At 42.6% G+C, this 26,347-nt stretch overlaps 1 protein-coding gene across 1 annotated transcript in view; it reads right to left on the minus strand.

Annotated features, from left to right (window-relative positions):
• The window catches only part of LOC136426565 (fibrocystin-L-like), a 56,241-nt gene that overhangs the window by 27,549 nt on the left and 2,345 nt on the right, over positions 1 to 26,347 (minus strand). Inside the window, exons 2-34 of the mRNA XM_066415269.1 lie at positions 22,294 to 22,371; positions 21,504 to 21,651; positions 20,869 to 20,947; positions 20,490 to 20,547; positions 19,860 to 19,953; positions 19,370 to 19,423; positions 18,787 to 18,863; positions 18,048 to 18,090; positions 17,616 to 17,710; positions 17,294 to 17,401; positions 16,704 to 16,793; positions 16,093 to 16,252; positions 15,489 to 15,609; positions 14,898 to 14,989; positions 14,101 to 14,260; positions 12,714 to 12,825; positions 12,298 to 12,441; positions 11,791 to 11,939; positions 10,545 to 10,748; positions 9,688 to 9,818; positions 8,804 to 8,970; positions 8,533 to 8,697; positions 7,773 to 7,979; positions 7,191 to 7,345; positions 6,473 to 6,698; positions 5,923 to 6,201; positions 4,534 to 4,658; positions 4,019 to 4,160; positions 3,176 to 3,365; positions 2,502 to 2,743; positions 1,922 to 2,110; positions 1,632 to 1,808; positions 91 to 1,456 (exon numbers count right to left, since the gene is read on the minus strand). Of these exons, the coding sequence (XP_066271366.1) occupies positions 91 to 1,456; positions 1,632 to 1,808; positions 1,922 to 2,110; positions 2,502 to 2,743; positions 3,176 to 3,365; positions 4,019 to 4,160; positions 4,534 to 4,658; positions 5,923 to 6,201; positions 6,473 to 6,698; positions 7,191 to 7,345; positions 7,773 to 7,979; positions 8,533 to 8,697; positions 8,804 to 8,970; positions 9,688 to 9,818; positions 10,545 to 10,748; positions 11,791 to 11,939; positions 12,298 to 12,441; positions 12,714 to 12,825; positions 14,101 to 14,260; positions 14,898 to 14,989; positions 15,489 to 15,609; positions 16,093 to 16,252; positions 16,704 to 16,793; positions 17,294 to 17,401; positions 17,616 to 17,710; positions 18,048 to 18,090; positions 18,787 to 18,863; positions 19,370 to 19,423; positions 19,860 to 19,953; positions 20,490 to 20,547; positions 20,869 to 20,947; positions 21,504 to 21,651; positions 22,294 to 22,371 (5,827 nt within the window). The remainder of the gene's footprint in view (positions 1 to 90; positions 1,457 to 1,631; positions 1,809 to 1,921; positions 2,111 to 2,501; positions 2,744 to 3,175; positions 3,366 to 4,018; positions 4,161 to 4,533; positions 4,659 to 5,922; positions 6,202 to 6,472; positions 6,699 to 7,190; positions 7,346 to 7,772; positions 7,980 to 8,532; positions 8,698 to 8,803; positions 8,971 to 9,687; positions 9,819 to 10,544; positions 10,749 to 11,790; positions 11,940 to 12,297; positions 12,442 to 12,713; positions 12,826 to 14,100; positions 14,261 to 14,897; positions 14,990 to 15,488; positions 15,610 to 16,092; positions 16,253 to 16,703; positions 16,794 to 17,293; positions 17,402 to 17,615; positions 17,711 to 18,047; positions 18,091 to 18,786; positions 18,864 to 19,369; positions 19,424 to 19,859; positions 19,954 to 20,489; positions 20,548 to 20,868; positions 20,948 to 21,503; positions 21,652 to 22,293; positions 22,372 to 26,347) is intronic.

A 26,347-nucleotide genomic window follows, 5' to 3' on the forward strand; every position in this document is an offset into this window, starting at 1 on the left:
GGAGCGGAAGATGATAATGTGTGTCCTCTCGGTCTTCTCTCCAGGTCGGAAAACATTTGAACAGGGACAAGTACACATCATAATACTAACCTGCAATCTGTGTCGTTGATGGTCACTGTGACGTCATCAGCCACGTCACCGAATCCACTTCCGGTAATGGTGACGATGTCTCCGGTTTTACCCTTCGATGGAGACAGGGAGTCAGCTTCAGCTGTTTGACCTGCTGAGTAGCTGTACTGTTGCCCTGGGTAAGTGACACCATCGGATGTAACACTCAAGGAAGCCTCTCCCTCCACTCCAGCAGGTGCTACACAATCGATCTGCAGCCGTCTGATTTCACTGATTTCACAAGGCTCCCCGCCAATGAGAACAACCGAGTTCCCGGCAACGAATCCGTTTCCTGTTATGGTCACTGTGTTCCCACCGTTGATGCTGCCCTCCGACGGTGTTACGTCATCGATGACGGCCAAGCTCTCTACCGACGAGACAGACGAATCTGCCGTCCCTTTGCCTTGTACGTGTACAGAGAGAGACTTCGTCCCAACCCTCACGGGCCCAAGGTCACATTCAATGTAATCGTCGGCGATGGTGGTGATGTCACATAAGACGTCATCCCCGTCAACACTGACTGAAACGTCAGCGGAATCGGTGCCAAATCCGGACCCGGTGATAGTCAACTGTGTGACGTCTCCCGACACTTCAGCAGGCTGGACATCTGTAACCGTAGGCGTGGCGGACTCGGAGTAGGTAAAAGTACAGTTGCCAGATGAGCAGGCGAAGTTCACTGGTCCACCACCTGTTGACATGGTGATGCCGATGTCCCTCACGATGTCACTGTTTGCTGACCGTTTGTTCTGACTGATAGGAGCCGTTTCGCAGACGATCTGGTTGTAGGTGAGTTCGGTGATGGGGCATTTCAACGCGCCGATCCTGATGTCAATGTCCGACGCCTCTATACCGGGGGAGGTGAAGCCGTACCCTGTGATCGTGACGAAGGTGCCGCCTACCATGGATCCCACGTCAGGCGAGATGGAGTCGACGTTTGGCAGGAGGACGAAGCTTCTCTCCTCCACGGTCAGCAGCGTGTTGAGGGCGGCTCCTCTGTTGTTGACATTCATCTCCACAAGGTTGTAAGTAGCGACAGGCATGCCGTCCTGGGGGTCGATAGTGCAGGACATGGAGTCCGCGGTGACCAGCTGACACGTACACGGGTACCCTGCCACCGTGACCTCGTTCATACAGCTGTCTGACCCGAGTCCTGTCGCATTGACAGTGATGACGTCATTCATGGTTCCAGATATGGGGCTGACAGAGGTGATCTCAGGGGTGTGGCAGGGATCGAAGGAGAAGAAGAACTCGTCTTCACCTGAGGGCGTCGGCGGGGCTGGAGATGTGCAGCCTGTTATCTGACTGGTCTCACCTGCACACGCATTCCCATCTACTGGATCGGCAACACCTGTTGTAGCAAGATATAAAGGGAAATCCAATCTACTTCAAATCCATCTATATTTTACAAGTAACCATTGTGTTTGTAAAACTAATTTACTTGACGGTATTCTAAGGGTTAATGACATTTGTTCATAGTTTTGTCCATCCGTGGTTGTTGGCTAATGTGATAGATCCTAACCAACCTGAGTTGATGTAGTATTCCGCCTTGTGTCCGTTGACGGACACACTTAGTTGTTCCAAACTGCCGGGATTTGCTACTACGTTGACGGCACCCTTCATTTTCACGTTTCCATTCCAATCCACAGGTCCGCTGGAGTAGAAGTACAGGCCTTCGCGGGTGAATTCGTGCTCGAAAACACCTGCGAACAGTTATGGCAGATTTCATTTCTCTACACACAATAAGTATGAATGCACTGATGACGGACAATGCTGGTGTGATAACGGCGACGGTACTGTGGCATTGCTGACTAACCTGAAGGTGTTTTCACATGCCCACTCCTGAATCCTTGTCCATCGTAGACCGTGTCGCTAGCGCTGGCTGTCTGCCACACCGCATAGCCCACTCCTTCCACAGTACTGGGAGTGTTCCATCGCCACTGCACAGTGTCTCCCTCGTGTATGTTTAACAGTGCGGGGTTCCAGGCGTACCCTCGACCATAAGCTGTTAAAATGAGATTAAACATACATTATGCAAAACAGGACCTCAATTGCATGATTGATACGAAAATGCTAGAATAACCTTTTTCGTTAAGATAAGACTTTCATGCTTTGGACATCAGCTACTATTTGCATGGACATGATCAACTGATATATTCTATTCAAACTAGGGTATTATTTGCGGACTAAATGGTAATACATCAGTCGTAAAGGTCTACTTAATTTGGCAAAGGTCTGAGGTTGCTGAACTCTGTTTCTTGGTAAATTTGCCTTGTTATTTAAAGGCACAAATCTTATGAAACATCACAAATGCATTGGAATGGGTGAAGACTCCCATAAGTCTTGATTTTCTACATTATAGTTGAAATGCCAAAGACATTACAAATATATCTCACTTGGATGTGTCCCCAGGTTGTCGACTTCATGAAGTTTTGCTGACGAGGCAGTGACGCACTCGATTCGAGTGGAGGTGGCAGACGTGACGTCACAGCTGACGTCACCAAACGCCACGGTCGTGTTGACAGTACTGAAGCCCTCCCCAGCGATGACGACGCGGGTACCTCCTAGGAAGGACCCTGACCTTGGGACGACGTTGGTGACCTTGAGCGAACAAATGATGTTTGATATACTGTGCGCCCTGAGGAGATAATAGAAAGGCGGAGTGGTTGTTATATGTGGCAGGTAAAATGATTATACTTTATTCAATTGTGCAACAGCATCGCTTCCTACAAATTCATTTCGGTATTTCGATGCGCACAATTTCAAGAACTCTATATCAGAGTTTCGCCATGTGTCAGTTTTAAAGCCCACGATGCTTTTGTTCCAGCCTGTGAGAATTCAAATATTCAATTCAATTTTTAAAGTGTAAAAAAATGCAACATCCATAGGATAATAAAACCATATGCAAATTGGCTAAGTATAGATATTGATGAGAAGTGTTAAAGTACGGTTTGAACCTATTTGAATTCTTGATAGAATATAAGATATAGAGAACGAAAACATGTATTTGATATACGCATTCTATATCTTTTATAATGCATTTCTATTGTAGAAGTTTGTTTTTACTAACTCGGCAAAGCCGCTGCCTTCCACGAACAGCCTGACGGGATACGATCCGGGACCTAGCGCGGGAAGGCTGATATTGACCTCTGTGTCACTATAGGACAGGATATCTGCGGCGACGTCTCCTATTTTCACAGCGTCATCGGATGAAGCTGCGGACCCGAAACTGGTCCCGGAGATCACGACAGTTCCGCCCCCTGTAGTAACAAAATAGGAACCGATGATATATGTATTTCGCCGGTTATATAGCTTGACGGATATACATGGTTCCCGTACCGTCACGTGCCTCCCTTTCTTCCCAATCAAATCAGTTTATTAATAAGTACATGTATACTGCAAACTTAGTTTGGAATTTTTCTTGATGATTTTAGACTGGCATGTCATTGATACTGTATATATTTACTAGCTATCGAGTGATAAGATGCTACCGAAGTGTTATGAATTAGAAGAAGATTTGAAATAAAATTAAAAAACATCCCTAAAGGTTAGGAAAGCAGCTGCTATAAGAACCCAACACACTTATCGAGAAGAATAGGGGTGACCCGGTGTGCTTGGCCAAAAACGCGAGCCGTGGCGAAGCCGCATTGCACTACCACTAGCTACTTGAAAAAGCATTATGCTTCATCTCAATTGAGGATGCCTGCTTTACCTTTTTTATAGTGTATACAAACTAGAGCCCTTTCTATGACCCAAGCAGTACATGTTGATAACCCCCCAACTATTTAGCAAGAAACTAATAGGAATTCCCTAGGAAATGTGTTCGCGGAATTCTTAAAATATTTTCCAGCCGACAGCAGTACTATACTAACGGCTCCACCTCAGAGGTGTCGCCAAAAAATTGTTCTTGTACCGTCTGCGCATGCAGTGCCGATGTTGGAGCTCAGTGCGGTGATGGTTGGAGTTGCAGAGGCGTCGTACTCAAAGTCTGTCGGACTGGTCAGGGGTTCGCCGTCGTTCCGGCTGACTGTAACAGCCACTGATCCGGCTGTAGACTGCAGTTCATGGAAGACATGCATGTTTTAAGCCATTATCACTGTTGCTCTGACTCGTTGGTTTATCAAGTGGCTATACGTCACTGTTCAGGCGTAACGTCACCGTACACATGAGGTGAGTTACAAAAAGATGTACGAAGATGACAGGGCATTCAGTGTTTGACAAAGCCGATTCACAAAATGCGCGTGTGTGTGTGGGGGGGGGGGGGGTCTTCTTCTTAATGTAGAAAGGAATGGTCCTCTGGGAATGGTCAAACAAAAAGTGGGGACGCACTCGAGCTAAACAGAACTTCTATATATGAGCACCGCTGTAAACTAAAATTCATTTTAATATATATCGAAATGATGAAAAGTTATGGTCTGAAATACTTACAGATGAGGGGGTGATGCAGGTGACGTCAGTGTATGTGATGCTGACAACGACGCATTCCTGGTCCCCCAAATAAGGAACGTGCGAGTCACTGAACCCGTGACCACTAATGGTGAGCACCGTTCCCCCTACAAGTAAGGCAAATGGTATCATTATCTCCATGAAAAATGGAGATATAGTTTTGGGTGTGTCTGTCTGTGTGTGTGTCTGTGTGTCTGTCTGTGTGTCTGTGTGTATGTGTGTTTGTGTTTCCGCACTACTGTCGACAGCATAACTCCAGAACCTCTGGATGGATTACAATGATATTTGGTATGTGGGTAGGTGTTGTGAAGCCGACATTCAAGGTAGATTTTGGGCCCCCTGGTATGTGACCTTGGTACTGCAGCAGAACTTCAGTTTTTGTATCTTTTGACCTGGACGTGCTGTGGTCTTGATTTTTGGGTGGCAAATAGCTTGTGATGTAATAAAGAAGTGGTGTAGGTTTGGGCCCCCTAGCAGCTTGCTCTGGAACTGCAGTGGCGTTATTGTGAAAATCTTCTAGGGAGAATAACTGAACAAAGGGACGACAGATTTCCATGATATTTAGTATGCAGGTAGCTTAGACCGAGATGTACACAGTGATGTGCAAATTATGCTAATTGACACTTCATTTGCATAACTAATGAGGAAAATCTATATTTGCAGTGTTTTCCATTACAAGACCCAAATACATGTAACATATGTAGTTTATGGCAAGTGGAGCATCAGCAGATACCAATTATGCAAATAGATTCATAATTTGCATAATTAATGCAAAAGTGCCATAATTCATCCAAGTGGAAAATGATAGGACTGACAATATTGCATCATGCCTAAGTTGGATAAAGGTGTTTATGACCAAGTATATATTATGTAAATGTGTAATCCATTTGCATAAACAGAATAGTTAATGGAGATATGAGGTCGTGGAACTCTTGTTTAGTACTGAGGTTACAACACAACTTTGTTCCAACACATTTAGTTAGCGTATAGAAATTTCGACACATTTAGTTAGCGTATAAAAGTTTTGTCTGTTCTACTGCAGTCTCCTTCAGAATAAGCCGATTCAGAGATTGAATTGCGCACGCGCAGTATGGTGCATTGTGGGTAGTATGTCACAGCCTGGACATGTATAAAACATTGTCTGGGCAAAAACTTTTAACTGCATGTAGTTCGAGGCCTCTACTCTAACACTGTGATTATTAACATGGCATACAACCCACAATGCATCTCGCTTCGCATGCTTATTTATTTCGACCTGGCTTATTCAAGCGACCAATCACCTAAGTCCCAGACCTTACGCACACATGACATGACATGGCATGACATGACATGACATAGCAATAAAACAATAAAACTCTACGATGCACTCACCGCCAAGACTCCCTGTAGTCGGACTAATACTCGAAATGTCAGCGGTGTAGGTGAATACAACTTCCCCATCGGTGGGGTGGCTGGCAAAGCCCTTCCCATCAACCTCCACGGTAACCACGTGACTCCCGCCCGAGTTCTCCTGCACGTCACACGAGATCTCGTCTTCAGTTGCCGCCGTGATCTCGCAGGCGACACCCCCGATCGTTACCGTGTTGTTGTCGGTGTTGGGAACAAATCCACTTCCGGAAATGGCGATTGAAGTCCCAGCATAGAATGAGCCTTGACGAGAAAAGGAGGAACGATTTTTTACAGAACCACAGATGATGTTCAAAAGATATTAAAGATCATACAATTTTTAGTGTTCCGCTGAGATATACTAATCCCATCTTATATGAAAAAATACATCGTAATCGTATGGTAGGGTAATCCTTTTTTCGACAAGAAAGTGTAGCAGAAGAAGACAATACGATTCTCTGTGGTTATTTTCAAAGTCTTACGGAAAGAACATGGGAGCCGTCTTAAACTAATACAAATCTTGATCCTACTATACCTTCTGACGGTGTGACAGCGGTTACGGTAGGCGTGCTGTCGGCGTTCCACTCGAACGTACAGTCTCCCACGCAGGCTGACGGGACGTTGTTGATAGTCACCTGTACCTGAGGCTTGTCGTGGGACGTTCGGAGGAGTTCTTGTTGGACGAGCATGAAGAGACCGCCCTCTCTGGTCTTCCTAACGGTCGCTACAGGTGTGGCACCAGTCATGCCAGCTTTGTCCACCTGTGTGGTCACCGATTGTGATAGATATAACAGTTATATACTCTCATCCCAATTACAAGCGCCATGTTAAAATGCTCACCGCTCAAAGCACATCATGTAACATCTGTTCCGACGTACCCACCATAGATGGATAGATGGGTAGATATTAGATAGAAAAAACAGCATATCGATAAAATGATAGAAAAGGGGATAGATTGATAGATAGATAGAAAGATAGATACTATTAGATAGATGAATAGATATATAAAAGGATAGATAGATAAAAGAATAGCTAGATGGATAGATAGATAGATAGATGGATAGATAGATAGATAGATAGATAGATGGATAGACGGATAGATAGATAGATGGATAGATGGATAGATAGATAGATAAAGGGATGGATAGACAGATAAATAGGTAGATAGATAGCTGGATGGATAGATGTATAGATAGATAAAGGAAACATAGATAGATTCATACATTCTGTAAGTCTAGTTGTTCTGATCAGACCTTTAGTAGGGGCCGGTCTCCACCGACGGAGACCCAGTCTATGATCCATTTGAACCCGGTATGTAAGTCCTGACGCGACACCCTCACTTCTCCCGTACCACCGACTTGTTCCAACAGATTCTTCAAGTCGCCAGCTGTCACGTCGAATGGAATGTCTGGAGAAAAGAAAATCTTAATTCTTAGCACACACAAAACACGATAACTGAGATCTTTTATTTGATACCATACAGTTTTTAACAAGAGCTTGAAGACCTCATGCATCCGTGATTTTTTCCCTGTATAATTGTAGTTCATTAATGGTGTAAATATGTCCATGTGTCCATACATCACTTCCTGTCACTTTTCGCTGAACATGACAAGCATATGAAAAACAATAGAGTTCAATGTTCAAGATTATGTATTTTTTGTATTTGTGTACGTCATTATGTCTCTTTTTATGTTTTGAGTAGAAGGCTTCACATTAAGCAATCGCTCCCTGCCTAATACTCTGTAAAAGTATGCGAATGAAATAAATAAAATGAAATAAAATAAAATGTTCAAGATGACCTACCAGATATTTGTTTTAAAGTTATAACAACTCACCCCGAATTTCGTTCCCTTCATAAGTAACGTCAAATGTTCCTCCCATGGGCTCTGAAGCCGCGCTGATCTGGTCTACCGTCACCTCTGAGCCATTGGAACCATACGAGTATACTGTGCTATTGGTGGTAACTGACGAGGCCTGCATAAGGAGATAATTAAAACATAACGAGGTTCGTGAAGGGGGAGGGGGGGGGGCGGTCTGCCGAACTGAGGATAAGTGGGATTCGTTGTTAGCAGTAATACCTAGCTTCAGTGCACTGTGAACCAGTCAGTATTACCCTGATGAAGATGACAGACAGTCATCGAAACGTCGGCTCTTGTAAATACTTGGTTGTGAATAGGACTAGCCCTTTGTAATAGCCTCTGGCTAATTGGGCAGCCCTGGCTGTGTGCCAGGAGCGTGCGGAGTCCGGTGGTTAGCGATCTTGCCTCTGGAACTAGAAGCCCCGGGTTCGATCCCGGTTGTGTCGCTCACCCGACATATACGCTACCTTTAAAGATCGCAGTCCCTAGGACGAGACGTTAAGCCGTGGCCCACTATTAATTGTGCTTGTCGAAAAGAGCTAGGGGAATTTCCCCGGTACAATGAGTCTGTACATACTGTACATAGCGTCTGTCTCCTCTGTTACGACCAGTGGAAGATTAGCTCATCTGTTCATTGAGTTCATTTGAGCTAAACTGGTTCGAAATTCCTTTCCTTTCCCAGCCAAACCAATGAATATGTAGATAAATAAATAAATAAATAAATAAATAAAAGAACCTTGACTCACCTGTGCAGACCTGACCCCCAGAAGCGGGAAGCCGTACGCACTGTCGAGTGCGTCAAACGTGATGTCATAGCTTTGATCTTCTCCTTTCACCACCTCCAAGTCCGTAATGATGATTCCTTCAGGCCTGGCCCCGGGAACCCTGTTCGCTGCAATATCTGATATTATGAAAATATACAAAACACAACACGTCATTCGTTTGTCTAATCAGTCAGAAGCGTTCAGTAGCACATGGGGTACGCAATATATCATAATCATGCGTACCTTCTGTGTTGTCTACCGTATCGACTCTCCCGATGAAGACCGTATCCACGAACAGACGATCCATGCTCCCCAGCAAGCGGTACTCCTTCAACTTGAAATTCCTGCGGCCCTGTGCGGACGCGTCACTGGTCACCAGACTGTAGAGATCTATACAGGTGTAGTGCCACCTATGGACAACAAAGAGACTTAGACTGAGACAAGATCATATGCACATGTGCATGATATTCACTTAGAGTGGCTACTCAATCGGATCGCACTTCAAAACTCCCGGCATTTCGAAAGGCATCTGTTAGACATCTATTTAAGACTTTGCGGCGATACGTGCGTACATAAATTACAGCAGAATCAATGTAAATTGAATCTATCTGTGTTTGGGCCACTGCCCAATCTGGAATGCGTGACTCCACATCATCTTTTTTTCATCATTACCTTACCAACGGAGAATTCGGTAACATTTTTTTTCTTCTGAGAAAAATTTCCAGATGTATATACAGAACTGAACATGAATTCAGATTCTAGTTCAAGTATGGACCGAAGATTGTACGTACGCAAATCTTCTAAGTGCGCATGCTCTGTACTTGTATTACATACTTGTGCTTATTAAAGAAAAACGATCATTTTTACCACGCTTTGTGACAAGAAGAATACAGTTCCTATGTGTTGTAAACAAGTGCCCGACGTATACATTGGAAATAGAAAATTAATCACGAGATTAACGACAAAGCAAGGAGGTTCTATCAATACATAATTGCGCGTAGCAAGGAATGTACTTTAACCAAGGAGGTTATATATAACTTACATCTCCCTGCTCAAACTAACGCGGTCTCTCGATTCAAAATAATACACTATATGTATGAAGTTTTGTGAATGAAAAAAAAACGTACGTAAAGTCACCCGTTAGACCCACGGAGTAATCTCCAGCCCCCTGGTGCTCCTGGCCACTACTGTCTGTGTAGTAGTATTTGATCCTGATGTTGTCACTCAGACCTGACGACGCCTTGTATGCAAAGCACGTCTGCAGAGAAGCACAGATGTCAATTAACACATGTACAGGACGTGCTTTAAGTATGAGTAACATCCGAATAATAAACTGATTTTTTTTTTATATTTCACTTTGTTCAATACGAAATACAATGTTTGAGAGGGCCAACGAGTAATTGTGTTTTAGACATCAATACTTACATGCTAATAGATACAAGGTGAATAAATGTAACATATATCTATAGTAAGTACGTCTAAACCTTAGAACCAATTGTGCAAATATGATACGTTGGCCTCAACATGTTGATCTACTCATATCTATTCATATACGTTTATGTAAAGGTTAACTTGTATTCACTTGACTGTTCCTATGTATAGATTTCGTAGACCTTACTTTCGCTGTGTCAATAAAGATTTCCTGAAACACAACTTGAGGCGTGATGTTAATAAAACCAACACTAGAATTGATATTTCTACAACATAAACAAGCTATCTGCCGCCAAAGAATCGAGACTCCAGTACGTCCAGGTCAAAAGATAGAAAAAACGGAAGTTCTATTGCAGTACCAAGGTCATATACCAGGGGGCCTCAAATTGACCCTAACCATTGTCTACCTAACACCTACCCACATACCAAATATCATCGTAATCCGTCCAGAGGTTCCTGAGTTACGCTGACTACAATAGTCCGGAAACACAAACAGACAGACACACAGACACACCCAAAACAATATCTCCATTTTTCATTACTTAAGAATTACCTTCCGATACATGTCCATACGGATTGGTTCACCTGCCCAGCTCATAAGGAAGAGAAAGACGGACGTCCCTGCCCCCAGGCCACAGAAGGAGTCCCCAACGACGCTGTTCTCGTAGTTCCCGATGTAGGCTGTGATGCCGTTATTTGGATTCACAATTTCATCGCGGCAGCGCGTCCCGAACATGGGCAACAGTGCAGTTTTCACCTGAAAAGAAACATTATGTAAATGACAGAAGATGGTCGTCTTAGTTTAGCCTGTTTAATGTATAAATTTGACGTTATTATCATTGAGACAGTGGATTTATTTGATATCTTTGGGCTTACACATCTTTGTAATTCTACTTGATCAAGACACCCCGACCAATCAAACGCATTGAAAGTCAGATTCGAATCATCCATTTCCCGACAAATCCCTTTCTAAGTTGCGTTAACGACTACATCTGACAAAACAAACTCGCCAGTGAGGTGCTGGAAGGTGTCAGCTTTCCAAAGATGTTTTCAGATTGACAATTTTGGCACTTTGGAAGTAATTGAACGTATCCGCGATTTAACGCTTAGAGAAAAGTAGTAGAAACTATTTTTTGTCAGATGTTGTCGTTAACGCAACTTAGAAAGGGATTTGTCGGGAAATGGCTGAATCGTATCTGACTTTCAATGCGTTTGATTGGTCGGGGTGTAAGAATATTTCATACAGTCAAGCCTGGCCGAGCAACCATCTGGCACAGGCAACCACCTGCCGTCAGATGACACATTGAAAGTCCCGTCCATTTTTGCACAGATAAGACCCTCTTCCAAGCAACCAACTGTCTTCCCCAACCAGCAACTACTTTTGCAGTCCCAAAGGGGCCTTCACCCTCCCCTCAACAACAAAAATTGATTGACAGCGGCATTCAACCCAGCAGCGGCCTCTGTAAGATGAGGGTTTCTGCAAGCTCTGGCACTATCAGCCATTCATTTCAACACCAGAAACAATTCTGATACACAATTCTGAAATGTGTTTACATAACAACATGGAGATAAGAAACTGTGTGCATCCCTTGTAGATATTTTCCTGGGAAATAAGGTGTATTTCGTTCAAATGTATGTTTTTCTTTGTTAAAGAGGCAACTTGTGGGGAGCAACCACCTGTCCTCAGCAACCACTTTTACTCAGTCCCTTGGCCTTGAGTGGTTGCTTGCGACAGGTTTGACTGTTCTTTCATAGTGATGTAGACCTGCAACAAAACTGTTGTAGAGTTGTAAACTTACATCGTTTGCGTCAGCATCTACGGCTATGGGATCAGACGGCACTCCGTCCACCTCGAGTGTGAAGGTCTCCAGCGATGGTTTCCCCGGCGTGGTGACGGCAACTGTAGCGTTACCGCCGGAGACCTCGACCTCAATCATGGGGGAAAATCCTGAAGAGGGAGAGGTACAGTTTATAGAACTCGGGGATCTGCCAAAACATGCTGCTACTGACGTCAAATTGTACGTAAACGCTTTGGAATTTGGATGTGAAACATTCTGGACATGAAAATCAGTGCTGGATGGCGATGTCATAGCGCATGCAAAATATTACTTGCACATATTATGCCTAAGCTTCACATCATGCATGGCTGACAAAATAGCGTATGTAGTATAGTCCACTGTGTTCTGCTGCTGCAACCAGTCTTCAATGTAGGGATCTGCCACGTGATTTAGGGACGTCAACTTAGGGGAGTCGCCCTACATGTAAGTGTGCTTTGCCCAAAGTTGGTGCAACTGAATGTCACTTACCTCTGTCAGACTGGAACTCCACAGTAAGCTCGAACCCGTCAGCTGTGTCAGTCCTGGTCACCTCGACTGTATCGGGCTGAACCGACACCAGACCGTCCAGGGCTGTTTCCACGGCGGTCGGATCGCTTGCGCTGGAGAGCACACCTGTACATGTGGAAGATTGGCCAGGTAATGATATTCAGTGCTGTTGCTGCACGTGCTTTCTGACGTCTGATCACAAATTCAAGATACACATTGTCAACAATCAGGCTGTTGCTGAGAGAACCATAGGCAAGACAGAGCAAAGTTACATGTATACAGCGACGCAAATGTCCAAGAGTGTCCCTGTGCTAAACCAATATACAGTCAACGTCTGTCTCCTAGTTTATTTTCTGTAACTTACAATGTAAGTCAATGATGTTGATGTCTAAAGTTACCTGTTGAAGCACCATCCAAGCTGATTTTGTACTGGACAAATGTACCGACGAAGGTGATGGTCTGAACCTGATTCACTGCTGTATCCGTGGTCCAGTTACCTAGCGTCACTCGCTGTAGGACAGAGGTGGAAGAAGCGTTTAGTGTCCCCTCATTGCCACTGCTAAATGAACTTTAAGTTCCTTGGAGCGGACTTGGCATACCTGTCCTTGTATCCAGTGCTTACGATAATTATCGAATCGCAAACTTGTAAATATGATTCGTAGTCTTAGCTTGACACTCTTTGACCACCATTGGGAATACTAGAACGTGGCGTCGGTGTGGCGTAATGGTGAGAGCATAGGGATGCCAAACAACGTGGCCCGAGTTCGATTCCCGCTCTCCCCCAGACAAGTCTGGACATGCACCCGACGTTGTGCCCTTGGGAAAGGCACTTAACACAAAAATCCCTCACTTCACTCAGGTGTAAATGAGTACCTAGCTTTGTCTAGGGACGTCCCTCGGATAGGACGTTAAATGGAGGTCCCGTGTTTGGGGAGAGCCACACCCCGCGCACGTAAAAGAACCCACCACACCTTTCAAAAAAGAGTAGGGGCATGCCCCGGTGTGCGATGGTCCAAAAACCTACAGTCGGCCGCACACGGGTTCGCCCTTAGTAATAGCCTCTGGCTAGTTGGGTAACCCTGGCAACATGCCGAACCAATAAATAAATACTAGAATATAACCATCCATTTTGATAAATGGTCGTGCTGGTTTCAATTCGGTATGGCATGTTGCTTAAAGGGGCACTCAACAGACACATGGCTTCTTTTACAAAAGGCAACATTGTATGATTACAAAATCGACCAAATTTCATAACATTTCATCACAAATTAACAAAGAATTTAACGATTTATAATCTTGTCACGGAATAGTGCCCTTCATGCATACCCATGTGTTATGCGTGGTGGGAACGCTGCCGATCCTAAGTATGGGTTCCAATGAGATAATTTCTGAAGATACGGGTCAATCTTTTGCTCAAGGCAAAGTTGAATTTCTTAACGTTTCCTGAAGGCACTGTTTTTTAATCTTAAGTATGGGTTTCAATAGTATCAATTCATGGCCCGAAAGAAGTGGAAAATAAAGTTCTTGGACTTAAGAAACAAGATTGGCAACATAAAAAGATTCAAAACATTCAAACAATCACCCAGAGACACGTGGCAAAATGTTTTAAGATCAAACCTAAGATTTACTAACGAAATCAATTTTCTAAATTAAAAAAAAGTGCATCTGCAAACACCTGCTTCTGCTGTTGAGTACCTAGTAGTGTAGAATAAGAAACAACACCGATACCTGTAGCAGCATTTGTATTTGTGGGACGTTACAGCGTAGAGTTTTGTTTCATGATACCTGCGTTTCTTGGCGAACTGTCACGGACAACTCCACTTCCTCCCGTGTCATCTGCGCAGAGGATGTCTGTTGTGACGTGTACTGGGTATTGGACACGTGCATAGCTACTCCAAAGAACCCGCTCCCTGTATTCTCTATGAACGCCACCTCCATGTAGTAGCTGAAATACAGAAGCGTCCGGCGAGTTACAGTGCGATCGCATTCGTCGTAGTCGGTCTTGCAAACGATTATGATTTCGTAGAACGTTCTTGACCGTAGACTGTCTTCAAGGATCTATCAAAGACAGTCTTTTCCGTAACATGACAGCTGAATTACAATATCTATCTATTCATTTATTCTTTGGGTCAGACCCAGGGCCCATATCCAAAACAATAAAAGACAGTATATAGACATTTACATGCATGTAAAATGCAAACAATGCATATCAACTAGTGTGAAAACATGCGGGCGGAAGGACCGAAGAATGCCCTCAGTCTACGATGGCGAATATGTGAAATGGAGCAGGTTTTATTTCTTTCCCTCAGTCTACGATGGTGAATATGTGAAATGGTCCATCCTGAAATTACCTTTGTTCGGTGGGTTATGGCATTTCCTTTTTACAGTATTTCGTGTTTCCCATACTTAATCCTCAAAATGAAGTCGTTAATTGAACTACCCATCTCGACCATATAGATTTATACAACAATTTAGTCTTTTACAAATATATATCGTAAGCAATACAGTTCACTTGACTCACCAGACGAAAACTTCATTGTCCACTTATCCTTACCAAGCATATTTAACCTCCTTGTCCTTACCTTTCCCCTTTCTTCAGCGACATCTTCTCTGTCCTCTGCGCATTATACTGATACCAGTCCGAGGTGTACCCTGGGCACCTCGCCACTTCGGCCTGTGGAGTGTGAACGGTATTGAATCAAAGTGGTCACAAAATGAAGCAGGGAAACGCACGTTTCACGAAGAAATCACTTTGAAGATGCCGTCGTCTACAGTCTACTGTAAAAAAATCCACCAATACCGGAGATCTATAAAGTCTGTTGGTTAGCTGTAAAATCACCAAACAACAGATGATCTTCCTGGGTCACGTCTCCAGGGCGGTTCCTACTAAGGATGCCATCAAACTGATTTCATCGGAACCCAACCCGTCATGGAAGTAACCTAGAGGTCGCCCTAGAGGAAGCTTAAGATGGGAAGACCAGATCTTCAATACGCTCCAGGGGCGGGGGATCACCAGAACCGACTGGAGGGTCTATGCCGAGAGCAGACCAGCCTGGCGAGCCCTATGCATGTCTGCAGCCGCCATGCACCAGACACTGAGGCCTGCGAACGATTGATTGATTGATTGATTGATTGATTGATTGATTGATTGATTGATTGATAAAGTCACTAACTTTGTTATTCTTGTTTGCGTCCTGACTCATCCACATTACTGCGTGGTCGTCAGCCTTGATGTAGAATTGGTACAGGTTGTCCTCTGGTGGTACGAAATAGCCCGAAGCTCTGGCCACAAAGCTGAAAACATTCCAGGGAAATGATTATTCGAACCAAGGATCGCGATGAAACATTCGTAAAGGTTATGTTCTCGGTAGCGTTTGTGTGTGTGTGTGTGTGGGGGGGGGGGGGGGGGGTATGTGTGTATGTGTTTGAACAGCATAACTCAATAAGCTATGGATGGGTTGTCTTGATACATGGTGTTTTTTCATGAGACCTGAGATTCATTAGAGTTTTGGCCCCCTAGCGGCTACTGCAGCGTAACTTCCTGTTTTGAGATCTCGTTATCAGCAGTGTACAACATTGTGTTGTTAGAGAGAAACCAATGTGCGTAGAGAAATGGACTAATTCCTGTTGTCATCGAAATTGTGCAATATTGGCAAAAACAGTACACACACAAAATCCGTATTTCATATCACTACGGTAAAGAATTAGCCATCTAACAATGCTCGTGCGCCTTTGCTAGATCTCGTGACCTCTCGCGAGAAAACAAGATGAACTTACTAATTCATGCCGTGAGGTTTGGAATATTCAAAGTCTTGGAACGCCAAGGTCGGCCAGGCCCAATAGTCGCTCATGGATGAGTCATAGCCCGATATAGCCTCGATTTCGCCCAGTCCAACATGGGTGTTGTTCCACTGCGCAAACTCGATTCCGCGGTTCCCTGAAACAAGTACACACAAGAAAATCTATTCAGGCCGAGGAAACTTGATTGTAAGGTTAATTTACTCTGAAGCTCTTTCGCCTCAAGTAGTACTGAGAAAATATATGAGTTTTGCATGTTCAATGTGTAACAATGCCGGCGCCAACAGCTTTAGAACAATAAGGACAAATGCTTTCAGCTTACGTAATGAACTTTAAAGAATTAAGGGTCCCACTGTAAAGCAGTGTTAACCACTGAGCAGGGCTACCCCGGTTAAACATGACAGAATAAAACAAAATCATTAAAAAGGGCATAAGCCATGGCCAGTTTTTTGCATTGGAATTGAATTAGAAATCTTTACTAGCACAGTATGCCTTTAGTATAACTCACGCAACAAAGCTGTTTGTTTGTGTGTTTTTTTTGTTTGTTTTTTGTTTGTTTGCTGTTTGTTTTAACATCGTTACAGACATACCTGGCCAGGAGGGAGAGGACAGGTCGGGAGCAGCCTGTGTGATGCACTCGATGGTGTTGTCTGTCATGCTTTGGACAGCACAAGCCGTTCCTGTTGGGAAACAACAACAATAGATTTACCAGAGGATCATCAAGACTTTGTCACCTCTCTGTACGAAGGCATTGTTTTCAGTGTATCTGTGTGTTTGTCTGTCAGTCTGTTTTTTGTTTTTTGTTTTTCGGCAGTTATTTTCAAATGCTATACATTCCAATGCTCTACATAACACTGCAGAATTACATGAAATGATGATTGTAGAAATAATGTAAATCAATGATGATTACTCGCACAGTCTATTGTATGCATCTTTGTGTTTCATAATGTATGTTTACACAAACCTGACGTATGAGCAAAACCTCCTTGGTATGACAAGCATACAACAGTAGTCTATACAAGATTTCCTCTAAATTGCATGTTCGAAAAGGTGTTGAATAGATGCATCATTTTAAGCTGTATCGGTACTTTCGAGTAAAATGCCACCGATAAGTGATAGCCACTGTAAATAAAGTGGCCAAAATCTTACATGGTTTTTGTACATAAATGTAGCTCCTTACCTCCAACATAGACCTCGGGTGGAGCGTCGGTGTCGTCAAAGAACCTGCCGGTGATGGTGATCCGGGTGCCTGCCAGGCTGCCCGTGGCCGGGCTGACTCCCAGAACCTCTGTAGGGAGGAACGGAACAATGAATCATCAAACATTGAGTAAAAAGATGTCTGAATATGACAATTGCAAAGTTACGTAAATTTTGATGACATAGAAATACGTTTTTACAACTTCTATAACGTCAGGATACTAAAACTGAACTACATATGACCAAAGACAAGTACGGATGATTACACCTGCCCAGAAGATACACACAGCATGGTGATGACTAACCTGCGTATGTTTGAAGCATGGCCAAGTTCCACCCTGAATTCTGGTGAGGTGCAGGAACCCCACTCGGCCGCCTGGTGGCGCTCCCAGACAACGACCTACCCACCAGAAAACGAAGGCATCACAAACAGCATTAGAGCTACGTAGAGAGTGTAGTCAAAAATACCAAAATCGATTTCTATACATCATTGATTTTAATGTAAGGCAGAAAATTTCCTTAAAACGACTTAGCAATAGGCGACAAGTGGTCACAACGCTAGAATTGACGATGAAAAGCAATGGGCCAGGATCATCGCCTAAATGGTTGTAAATTGTTTTGGTGTGAAGAATTTGTAGACAATCGATGTCTTTTTGACAGTCACCCTGATAGCAAATGAATCATATAAACCATATATCAAATAATATCATCATTCTACATGTCTGGATAAAACTTACCTCCCCCAAGCCCCATTAACAATAAAACTGACGTTGACGTTTCCTAATGAATGGAAGGAAAGACTGTTGAGTTCATCATATACAAAATACAATGCGTTATTTCCGCATATGTGTTCATTTGCTTGATTTATCAATTCATGCTTATGTACGATATGTTTTGTTTATTCTATAATTCTGTAAATGAGACAGTTTATAGTTTGAATTACGAATGCACACTAGGTCAAATGTGAATGCCCCTTACTTGTTAACAGTTGGACCATGCTTCTTTGCTTATACCTTAGGGACTTTCAACTTTGATATACTATCCACAATGCATCATACCGCGCATGGACAGTTCAAACTGCGAACCAGCTTATTATCATAAGGATTTTATTGCACGACAATTTTACACGGTACAAAGTATGCCAACAACTCTACAAAATAGAAGTATAGAACAAAACATCCGTATTACTAATGCAATAGACTAAGGCCTAGCATACGTTGTCTGATATAGTGTTATAATCGAAAGGGACTTATCATTAGTTTCGGTATATATTTCTGATGACAAAGCAGTCGTTTGAATAACATTGAATTATTTTTGCATTTTAATTTGGGTTTTGTTGCATTTTAATATATAGTCAAAACAGTCTGTAGCATCGAGACTTAAAACTTGGTTGTGCTTGATTGGAGAAATGTGAATAACTTATAGTACGTGAAACATCATATCTAGAGCATTCCATGACAAAGATGTGGGACTTGCCTACGTAGGTCCCCTCCATTTTGCATTTGATCCCGCCGTAATCTGATTGCCCGTCGTTCTCCAACGTGATGCCATACCTTTGCGCAAAACACAAAACAGAACAGTCACATTTTCTGATATATCAATATGACCATTAACCAAAGCAGCGATAAGATATGAATGAGACAAACTGATTATCAAATGTCATTATCATTCCTTAGATATTTGGTTGACTTTGATCACGAACAGCCTCATAGGGGTAATCAAAGAAACGAATAGTATGTATTAAATCATCACATACTGCAAACTACGTATCCATCATTAGTCTTTTCAAAATGTATATTGATAATTTATTTCATGAGCTAAGTCAAGTATCTAGCTACATCAGCTCTCAACACTAGCATTGAACTTATACCCGTGAACTGTACTCAACACGCCTAAATGCATGTCAGTCTTATTCCTTTTTTGTCAGAAAAGCACTTATAAAAGTATATTGTACATGGACATACACACGTTATATAGATAGATAGAGGGACAGATTGAGAGATGGATAGATATGGAGAACAGGGCTTACGTCACCTGACGGCAAACGTCCAATACTTACAGTTCATCGTTTTCGGAATCTCGTGCCTCACACTTCTGTCCGCCAATGTAGACCCTGCAGGGTTGATTGGATTCGTGTTAGAAACACAAGGGCGTTACATAGTCGATTAATGTCAATGACATACCATGCGCACACATTGAACATTTCTTACAAATCTTTTATTGCGGTAATGCATTAAATGCGATATCCGCACACCATAGATATTCCCTTTTTTCATATATCAAAGCATACAATCACTAGACGTGTGCACTGGATATAAAGGTCTGCGTACGTTGGTCAAAATTCAAATTCAAACTTCATTGCACAACAAATATAACAGGTGAAAAGTATGCCTCTGCTATAACAATGCTGATGAGTTGTACATAACATAAGACTACATGTAAGCACTACGCTATTCAATATGACTGATACAGTATACGTAATGACATTAATGATAGCGCTGTTAATTGAGCACCATAGAGGGTGGGTACAAAAGATGAAGAAGTCCCACCTTGTTATGCTAGCGGATCTCCCATTGGTACTAAGGGCCACGTTACTGCCGTACTTGTCGGTAAAGATCTTACCAACCACGGTTATGATACTTCCTGAAAAAGTAATTAAGTACATGTGTCATTGCGTCGATGAGGGTCCAGGTAATGATATACGCCAAAACAGTTGCTCAAGCAACTTCGTATGATCTTAGAATTTGCTTCCCGAAATATGTCCAGTTTGCTTGAGTAACTGTTTTTTGGCCTTCCACTGTTCATTCTCATGTATCTTAAATCTTACATTGTAGTTTTTATTGCATCATAATTGAGCAATTCTAAATCAACATGCGTGTATTTCATGTAATATTTCATGTAATGATCATGTTTTTTTTTACCCTCACAGTATTTGTGATTTGACCATAGAGGTTCCCCCGGTATTTATAACAACATAAACTTTATTTACATTTTACTAATATCATTTATCACGTTTAACATTATACTGATGTAAAAATAAATAGATAAATGTAAGTATATAATTATATTAAATGTAAAGACGTGCTTCGTGAGAATGTATCAATTTCAATAGATAAATGTAAATCTTTCATGTGGCGGAAGCAAAAATGTATAGAATAAAATGAAAGAAATCATTTTACCAGGGAGCGCAGAGGTTGGGGTTATAGATGTAATGATTGGTGTCATGTCTTCTCGGTACTGCAAGGGAAAAAATGAAAATGCCTAGTTGCCTATGGTGTGATCTACGATGATATCTTGAGAATTAACTTTTAGTTTCAATTTGATCTAGTTACCGATGGTGATTACTTGATTATTGCTACTTTTGACTAGATATATATCCTTTGATGGGACTGTCGATTTGCTAACAACTTAGTACGCTGAATTCATCTAACCATTTAACTGCAGATCGTCTATTACGTATTTGCGATAGAGAAACAGCGCCGCCATGTTGGATTTTGACGTCATATCGGCGCCATCTTGTTTCGTTCAAGTGGCAGTACGTTACTGAGGGATTCTTACCTGAAAACGCTTGTTAGCAGGTATCTCCTCGTTGTCAACTGTCACTCGGACGTAGTACACCCCATTACCCTCCACAGGGCTGAAGTGAGGTCACACACACATGGTTAACTTCCGGGGTAATAATTATACAAAGTACTCTAAGTGGACACAATGTTTTATAGGATTTCTAAACCTCCTAACATTTGTTCTAGTCGGCCTCTACCTTAACACACAGTTTCAACGCAACGTATTGTTGTTGTTGGTTTAACTACTGTCCCAATCCAAACCCTGTAGCTGTTTTAACTACTGCAGTTACTATTTTCTGATCGCTACTGTTTGCTAGATGCTGGTATCTAAAATCGTATATCTTATAGAAGTTGGAACAAATTGACGACCTTGCTGCGGCAGTGATATGACAGAGCACTTGACGAATGTCATCGATACAAACTTTGTATTCATACTTGTTACTTTTCTATTATATTCCCATGATAAAACTAAGTGTAACACAAATCCAATTCGAATTTAGGACGCAGTGAGTTCTCCAACGTGACCAGTGAGATACCCGCTTGAGGATTTATCTCTCAGCATTGAAACAGCCTACTATAACGAACGACTTAAAAGTAGCAATCAGACAATAAGTGTAAATGTGTGCTCACGGGGTCCTGAAGACGATCTTCTGCTCATTGGACATGGCCGGGTCCACTGTACAGTCCTTGGAGAACGTCCCCGATTCGTGCACCAGGCGGACCTTGTTCCCTTTATCCTCGTTCCCTTCACCCCAGTTGAACTGGTTTGAAGAAAATCCTGAGGAAAGTAGGCGATTGATAGGTCTATATACTGATACATTAAGCCCCTCCTCCCTGGACCCGCGACTTGGCGTATTGATACATTAGCTGATTAATTAGTTCACTCGTCGATATGTTACATACGATGGATGCCAGTAAAAGGTAACGATAGACTTCCTTATATGTTTGTTCAATTGTGACAGTAGATAAGATTGCACTAGCCTCAGATTCATCCTAGCGCTAAATCAGTGTACGCCGGATCACGTTTTAAACTGCGCATGCGCGAGGTCAAAGGTAAAGGCCCCTAACTTGTATCTCTTGTACCTCTTGTCAAGGCCATGCTTGAAACATGTCTGGTTTGCCTCAGGGTCCTTCAACTTCGACATATTACCCTCACTGCGCATGCGCAGAATAAACCTTGAACCGTATTATACTCACTGTACTCACTCGTCAACGTGTTTGTACTCTTTTTCATTGGTATCGTAGTATAGAAGTCGATTTAACTGCGACAGACTAACCTGGCATCCAGTCTACCGTTGTTCGGTCGGGATCTTGCCGGGACAGAAGGGGCTTTCCGCCGCCGAGACAAACCGGGGCCGAAGATGTGATGCCAGTTTACGACAGACGAGAGGAGAAAAATAAAGAGTCGATCTGTTCTTACCTTCCCCGAAGGCCCAGACTTCAGTCTCCCCTGCCCAACTGCCGCGGTCAGGGGTGATAGACGTCACTTGGCGGTTTACTGAAGAAATAAATGAAGGAATGAAGTATCATCGTGAATACAGTAGAAGACCATTGTTCTCGTTGGCCATAGGGTGAGGAACTGAAAAGACTAGCATGTATAATAGGGGTGGCTAACAATGCGTTCATCAGTGAGTTCTACGGGTGCCCTTTAATATGAAGCTGCAAATATCATTTGCTGTCATACAATGATTACGTAAAGACACAAGGGAACCGAGTTTGCGTTCAAGTGCTTTTCAGCCTGAGAAGAAGTCATCGTTCTCCTTTTTTTTTGCCTAAGAATTTCTTTAAGCTGTAAGACACCATTTTACATATTTCATTCGTTGGATCATGGTTTTATGATGTATTTCATTTCAAAGTTATTTTAATCTCAATGATTGCAAAATTGCAATGTAAGAGACGCTATGTATGCAAACGTACTTGTAGGTATTACGCAAGTCAACCGATAGACTACATGCATGTTGCACGAAATATACCAATCTCAATCTACAAGTTTCAAAGTTACTGTCTAATTCATTACACTGGTGGCAGCGGTGGCATCGAGAATAGAAAGGCACAACGACCGATTTTATTGTTGCAGTCTTGCTATTCTATACACATCATTCTCCTGACATACAAAGCAGTCACTACAAAACGCAATGCTGGTAGCATAACACTGGTTGCAGCGGAAGGATTCCCATGCACTCCTTGGAATGACGTAATATCCAAGCACATCTATGGGGAGGGGGGCAATCGTTATCTTCTCTTGATACCTTGCTTGGAGGTTAGAAAACAATGTCTTTCTTTCTCCAAGGAAAACCTACGGGAAATAGAATTGATTCATATTGCTTACAAAATATGTATGATTGTGTTTTCCAACTAGCTGTTGACCTTTGTAAAATATTTTCACCACTTGAGCCCTTGACACCTACAACAGTCAAACCGATATCACAATCCAACCATATACATATCAGTTTCACGTTAATCATTTAGAAAACACATTATCGCAACATCCTGAATGTATCCCTTTTGACGTATCATGAAGGCTACCTGGGAGGTAAGGTCGCCATGGAAACGTATAGAAATATGAACTCCGAGGGTCAGCAAACCTATTTAACGGGATTTATTTTTAGCCAAAAGTCACGGGGTTGTTTATGAAGCCCCATCAATGTCAACAAAGCTTTCTGATACCGTGACTGACCCTGCCCATGTTTTGATTTGCCTAACTTCGTTATTTTGTATAAGTACAGTACTAGCATTGAGCTTCAAATGGCAAAACATATGTCTTAAGACTTGGTGCTATAAAAAGCTCTTCGCTCTGGGATACCACTACCGCGGTAGTCAATCGTTAAGGGCGTCCGTCACATTGTTAGCAACCTTCGGCCAAACTTTTTGATCGCCAGAATTCTAGAACATTTTAAAAGGTCGCGGAAATTCAAAATCGCCTGAGAGTCGAGCGCATATTTTTGGCCGAAGATCTACCCTGTCACATTGGACGGTGCTCGGTGACCTCCTAACATCAGCCGATCCCTAAAAATCACACAGTGAGTGAGAGTACACCGGTCGTCTTGCTGCCGAAAATGTCCTTTTAGAGCTCGCAGGAGAGTAATTTTCCTGCTGTAGGTGTGACGCTGTAACAGTGACGCCGACTTAAAGCCCGTCTTTGATTGCCAGTGCATTATTTTTTTATGCGAACTTTCGATCATACAATTTACTACTACATCATGTACTTTTGCAAACTAGCCCATCCTACTTTAGTACCCGAACTTACGCTTAAGACTTGGGGTCTTTTGAGGACACCATTGATAAACCTTGGAGATTCTATAACAGTGCAACCAACACAAAACCCCTAGCCACGCATTCAAAATACATTTGTATGTGGCAGACGTACTGGGGAAGCTATCTTTGACAAACTCAAAACATTCTGGTCTAAAATGAAAACAGACCTACAGTGGATGCCATTCGAAGACTCTCCATGATGGTGGACATACCGACTATTTGTATCTGATACCGGTTCAGAAAAGAACAAGAAATAATCATGCCATCAAATCCATTTTCCCTAGAGCTATGGTAAAGTGGAATTCGTTACCACAAAGCACCTTAGAAGCATTATCATTAGGCCACACCAGCTTGATTTTATGGATGACATCCTCTGGAGACCCCAAAACTAATGCGCGCGGGCGAAAAAAAAAGAAAATCCAGCCAAAAAAAAAAATGCTGCTAAACCACAGGACTACTAGTACAAAGCTGGTATTGCGAATTGAACCACAGAACACAGTTTATTTGTAGGAGGTACATGTAGGTTGTCTTGTTCATCATAGCAGACTCAGCGCAAGTGATTGATTTTTAATATGTTGACAAGAACGACCAAAGAAGTATACTATTAGAAGGTATTTAGCTCCAAGGACTGTGGATGATATATGACTGTGATGAGAATACTCATATACACCCATAAGGGCAGGTTCAACATACATGGCATTGAACTCCATATTAAGCATTCCATGGTTTACGCTCACAAATTTCACTGTGAAACCTCTGTCAATCCCTCAATTCCTCTCCCATGTCTCTCATTATTGCAAAAGAAACGTGTGAGAGCCACTCTGGATAGGTCGTGTTTGAAATTGTCTGGGCGATACTCGCTGGCCGACGCGATCCTCTCGTACAACTGTGCAGACGCAAAATCCCCCTAGCCAACATCGATGGCATATCAATCCACAAATACGCCCCAGTTTTCCGATAAGCCGGCACAATGCTAGCCTTTTGCGGCAATCTAAGTCAGCAAGTTCCGGAGTTCCGTGTAGCCTTGGAGGAGGTGATCTTTTTTTTTTTTTTTTTTTTTTTTTTGACAACAGGCGAAAATCAATGCGCGCGCGGATGTCATCCATAAGATTACGTTGGTGTGGCCTTAGATTCATTTAAAAAAACGCTTAAGTATATAAAAAGGTTGAGTGTGACAGATCTTTCAGTGCCTATACATGTACATAACCAGCTGCTGCCGTGACGCGCGTGTGAAGCTGGTGTGTTACGCATAAGGGATGTGATGCCTACTGTAGAGATACGACACACTGACAAAGTATGCATAACAAAACAACAATGCTACTAAGTGGCGTAACCTCTGTTTGACATCCACACGCGATCTAATATGTCACAGCCTCCATTCGGCCAGAGGATCTTAAATCTATCATAGTAGTCTTTAGAGACCTCACACCGCATGCGAGACGGGGAAAATAAACGCCACGTCTAACAAAAAGCACCGATGCTTATTTTGAAAATGAAGCTCTATCAGATATAATGCGCTAGTAGATCCTAAGCAGAGGGAAGTCGGCGAAAAAAACCATATCTCTGTTTTAGAACAAAGACAAGAAGCGACAAAAATACAGTTAACGGGTGACTAGCTATATATATGTGTTGTTACATATTTCACCAATCCCGACGTCTTGATTTATGGTATTTTGCTACTTGAGAACGCGCACTGGTCTGCTTCTTGCTCATAGTTTCAAAGAAATTCACGAAATGATGTCTCCCATGGAATAGAGATAATGTAGCCGAGCACTCGTGGTGAGAGTAGCTACAAACAAGGAAGATGACACAACAAAGATAGCGAATACCAGACGACTATGGTGACTCTGTAACTATGGCAACGGATCCAAACAAACACGGAGTTCATGAACTCTCACGAGAGAGGGTATTTATCTGTAAATACTTGTGTAGACCAGAAAGTTGACAAAACTGTTCCAAGCTTTAAAGACATTCTTTTATATACTAGAAAACTTTCTGTCCTTTTTTCCTTACTGCCCATGGGAACACACTGCAAGATACGTTTTCATGCCGACTGTTTGGTGTCTGTAAACAGGTCCTATATTCAAGCTGAAGATAGCAATCTCTTCCAGCTTGTGTTCATCGCATTGACTGTGGACCACAAAAGGACTTTGCATCGTCAAACAAGCCCTTAAAACATTGGACGGTTCTCCCAATAACATACTGAATATATTTACACA

This window comes from Branchiostoma lanceolatum, chromosome 1, assembly GCF_035083965.1.
Source record: "Branchiostoma lanceolatum isolate klBraLanc5 chromosome 1, klBraLanc5.hap2, whole genome shotgun sequence".
Lineage (NCBI taxonomy): Eukaryota > Metazoa > Chordata > Leptocardii > Amphioxiformes > Branchiostomatidae > Branchiostoma > Branchiostoma lanceolatum.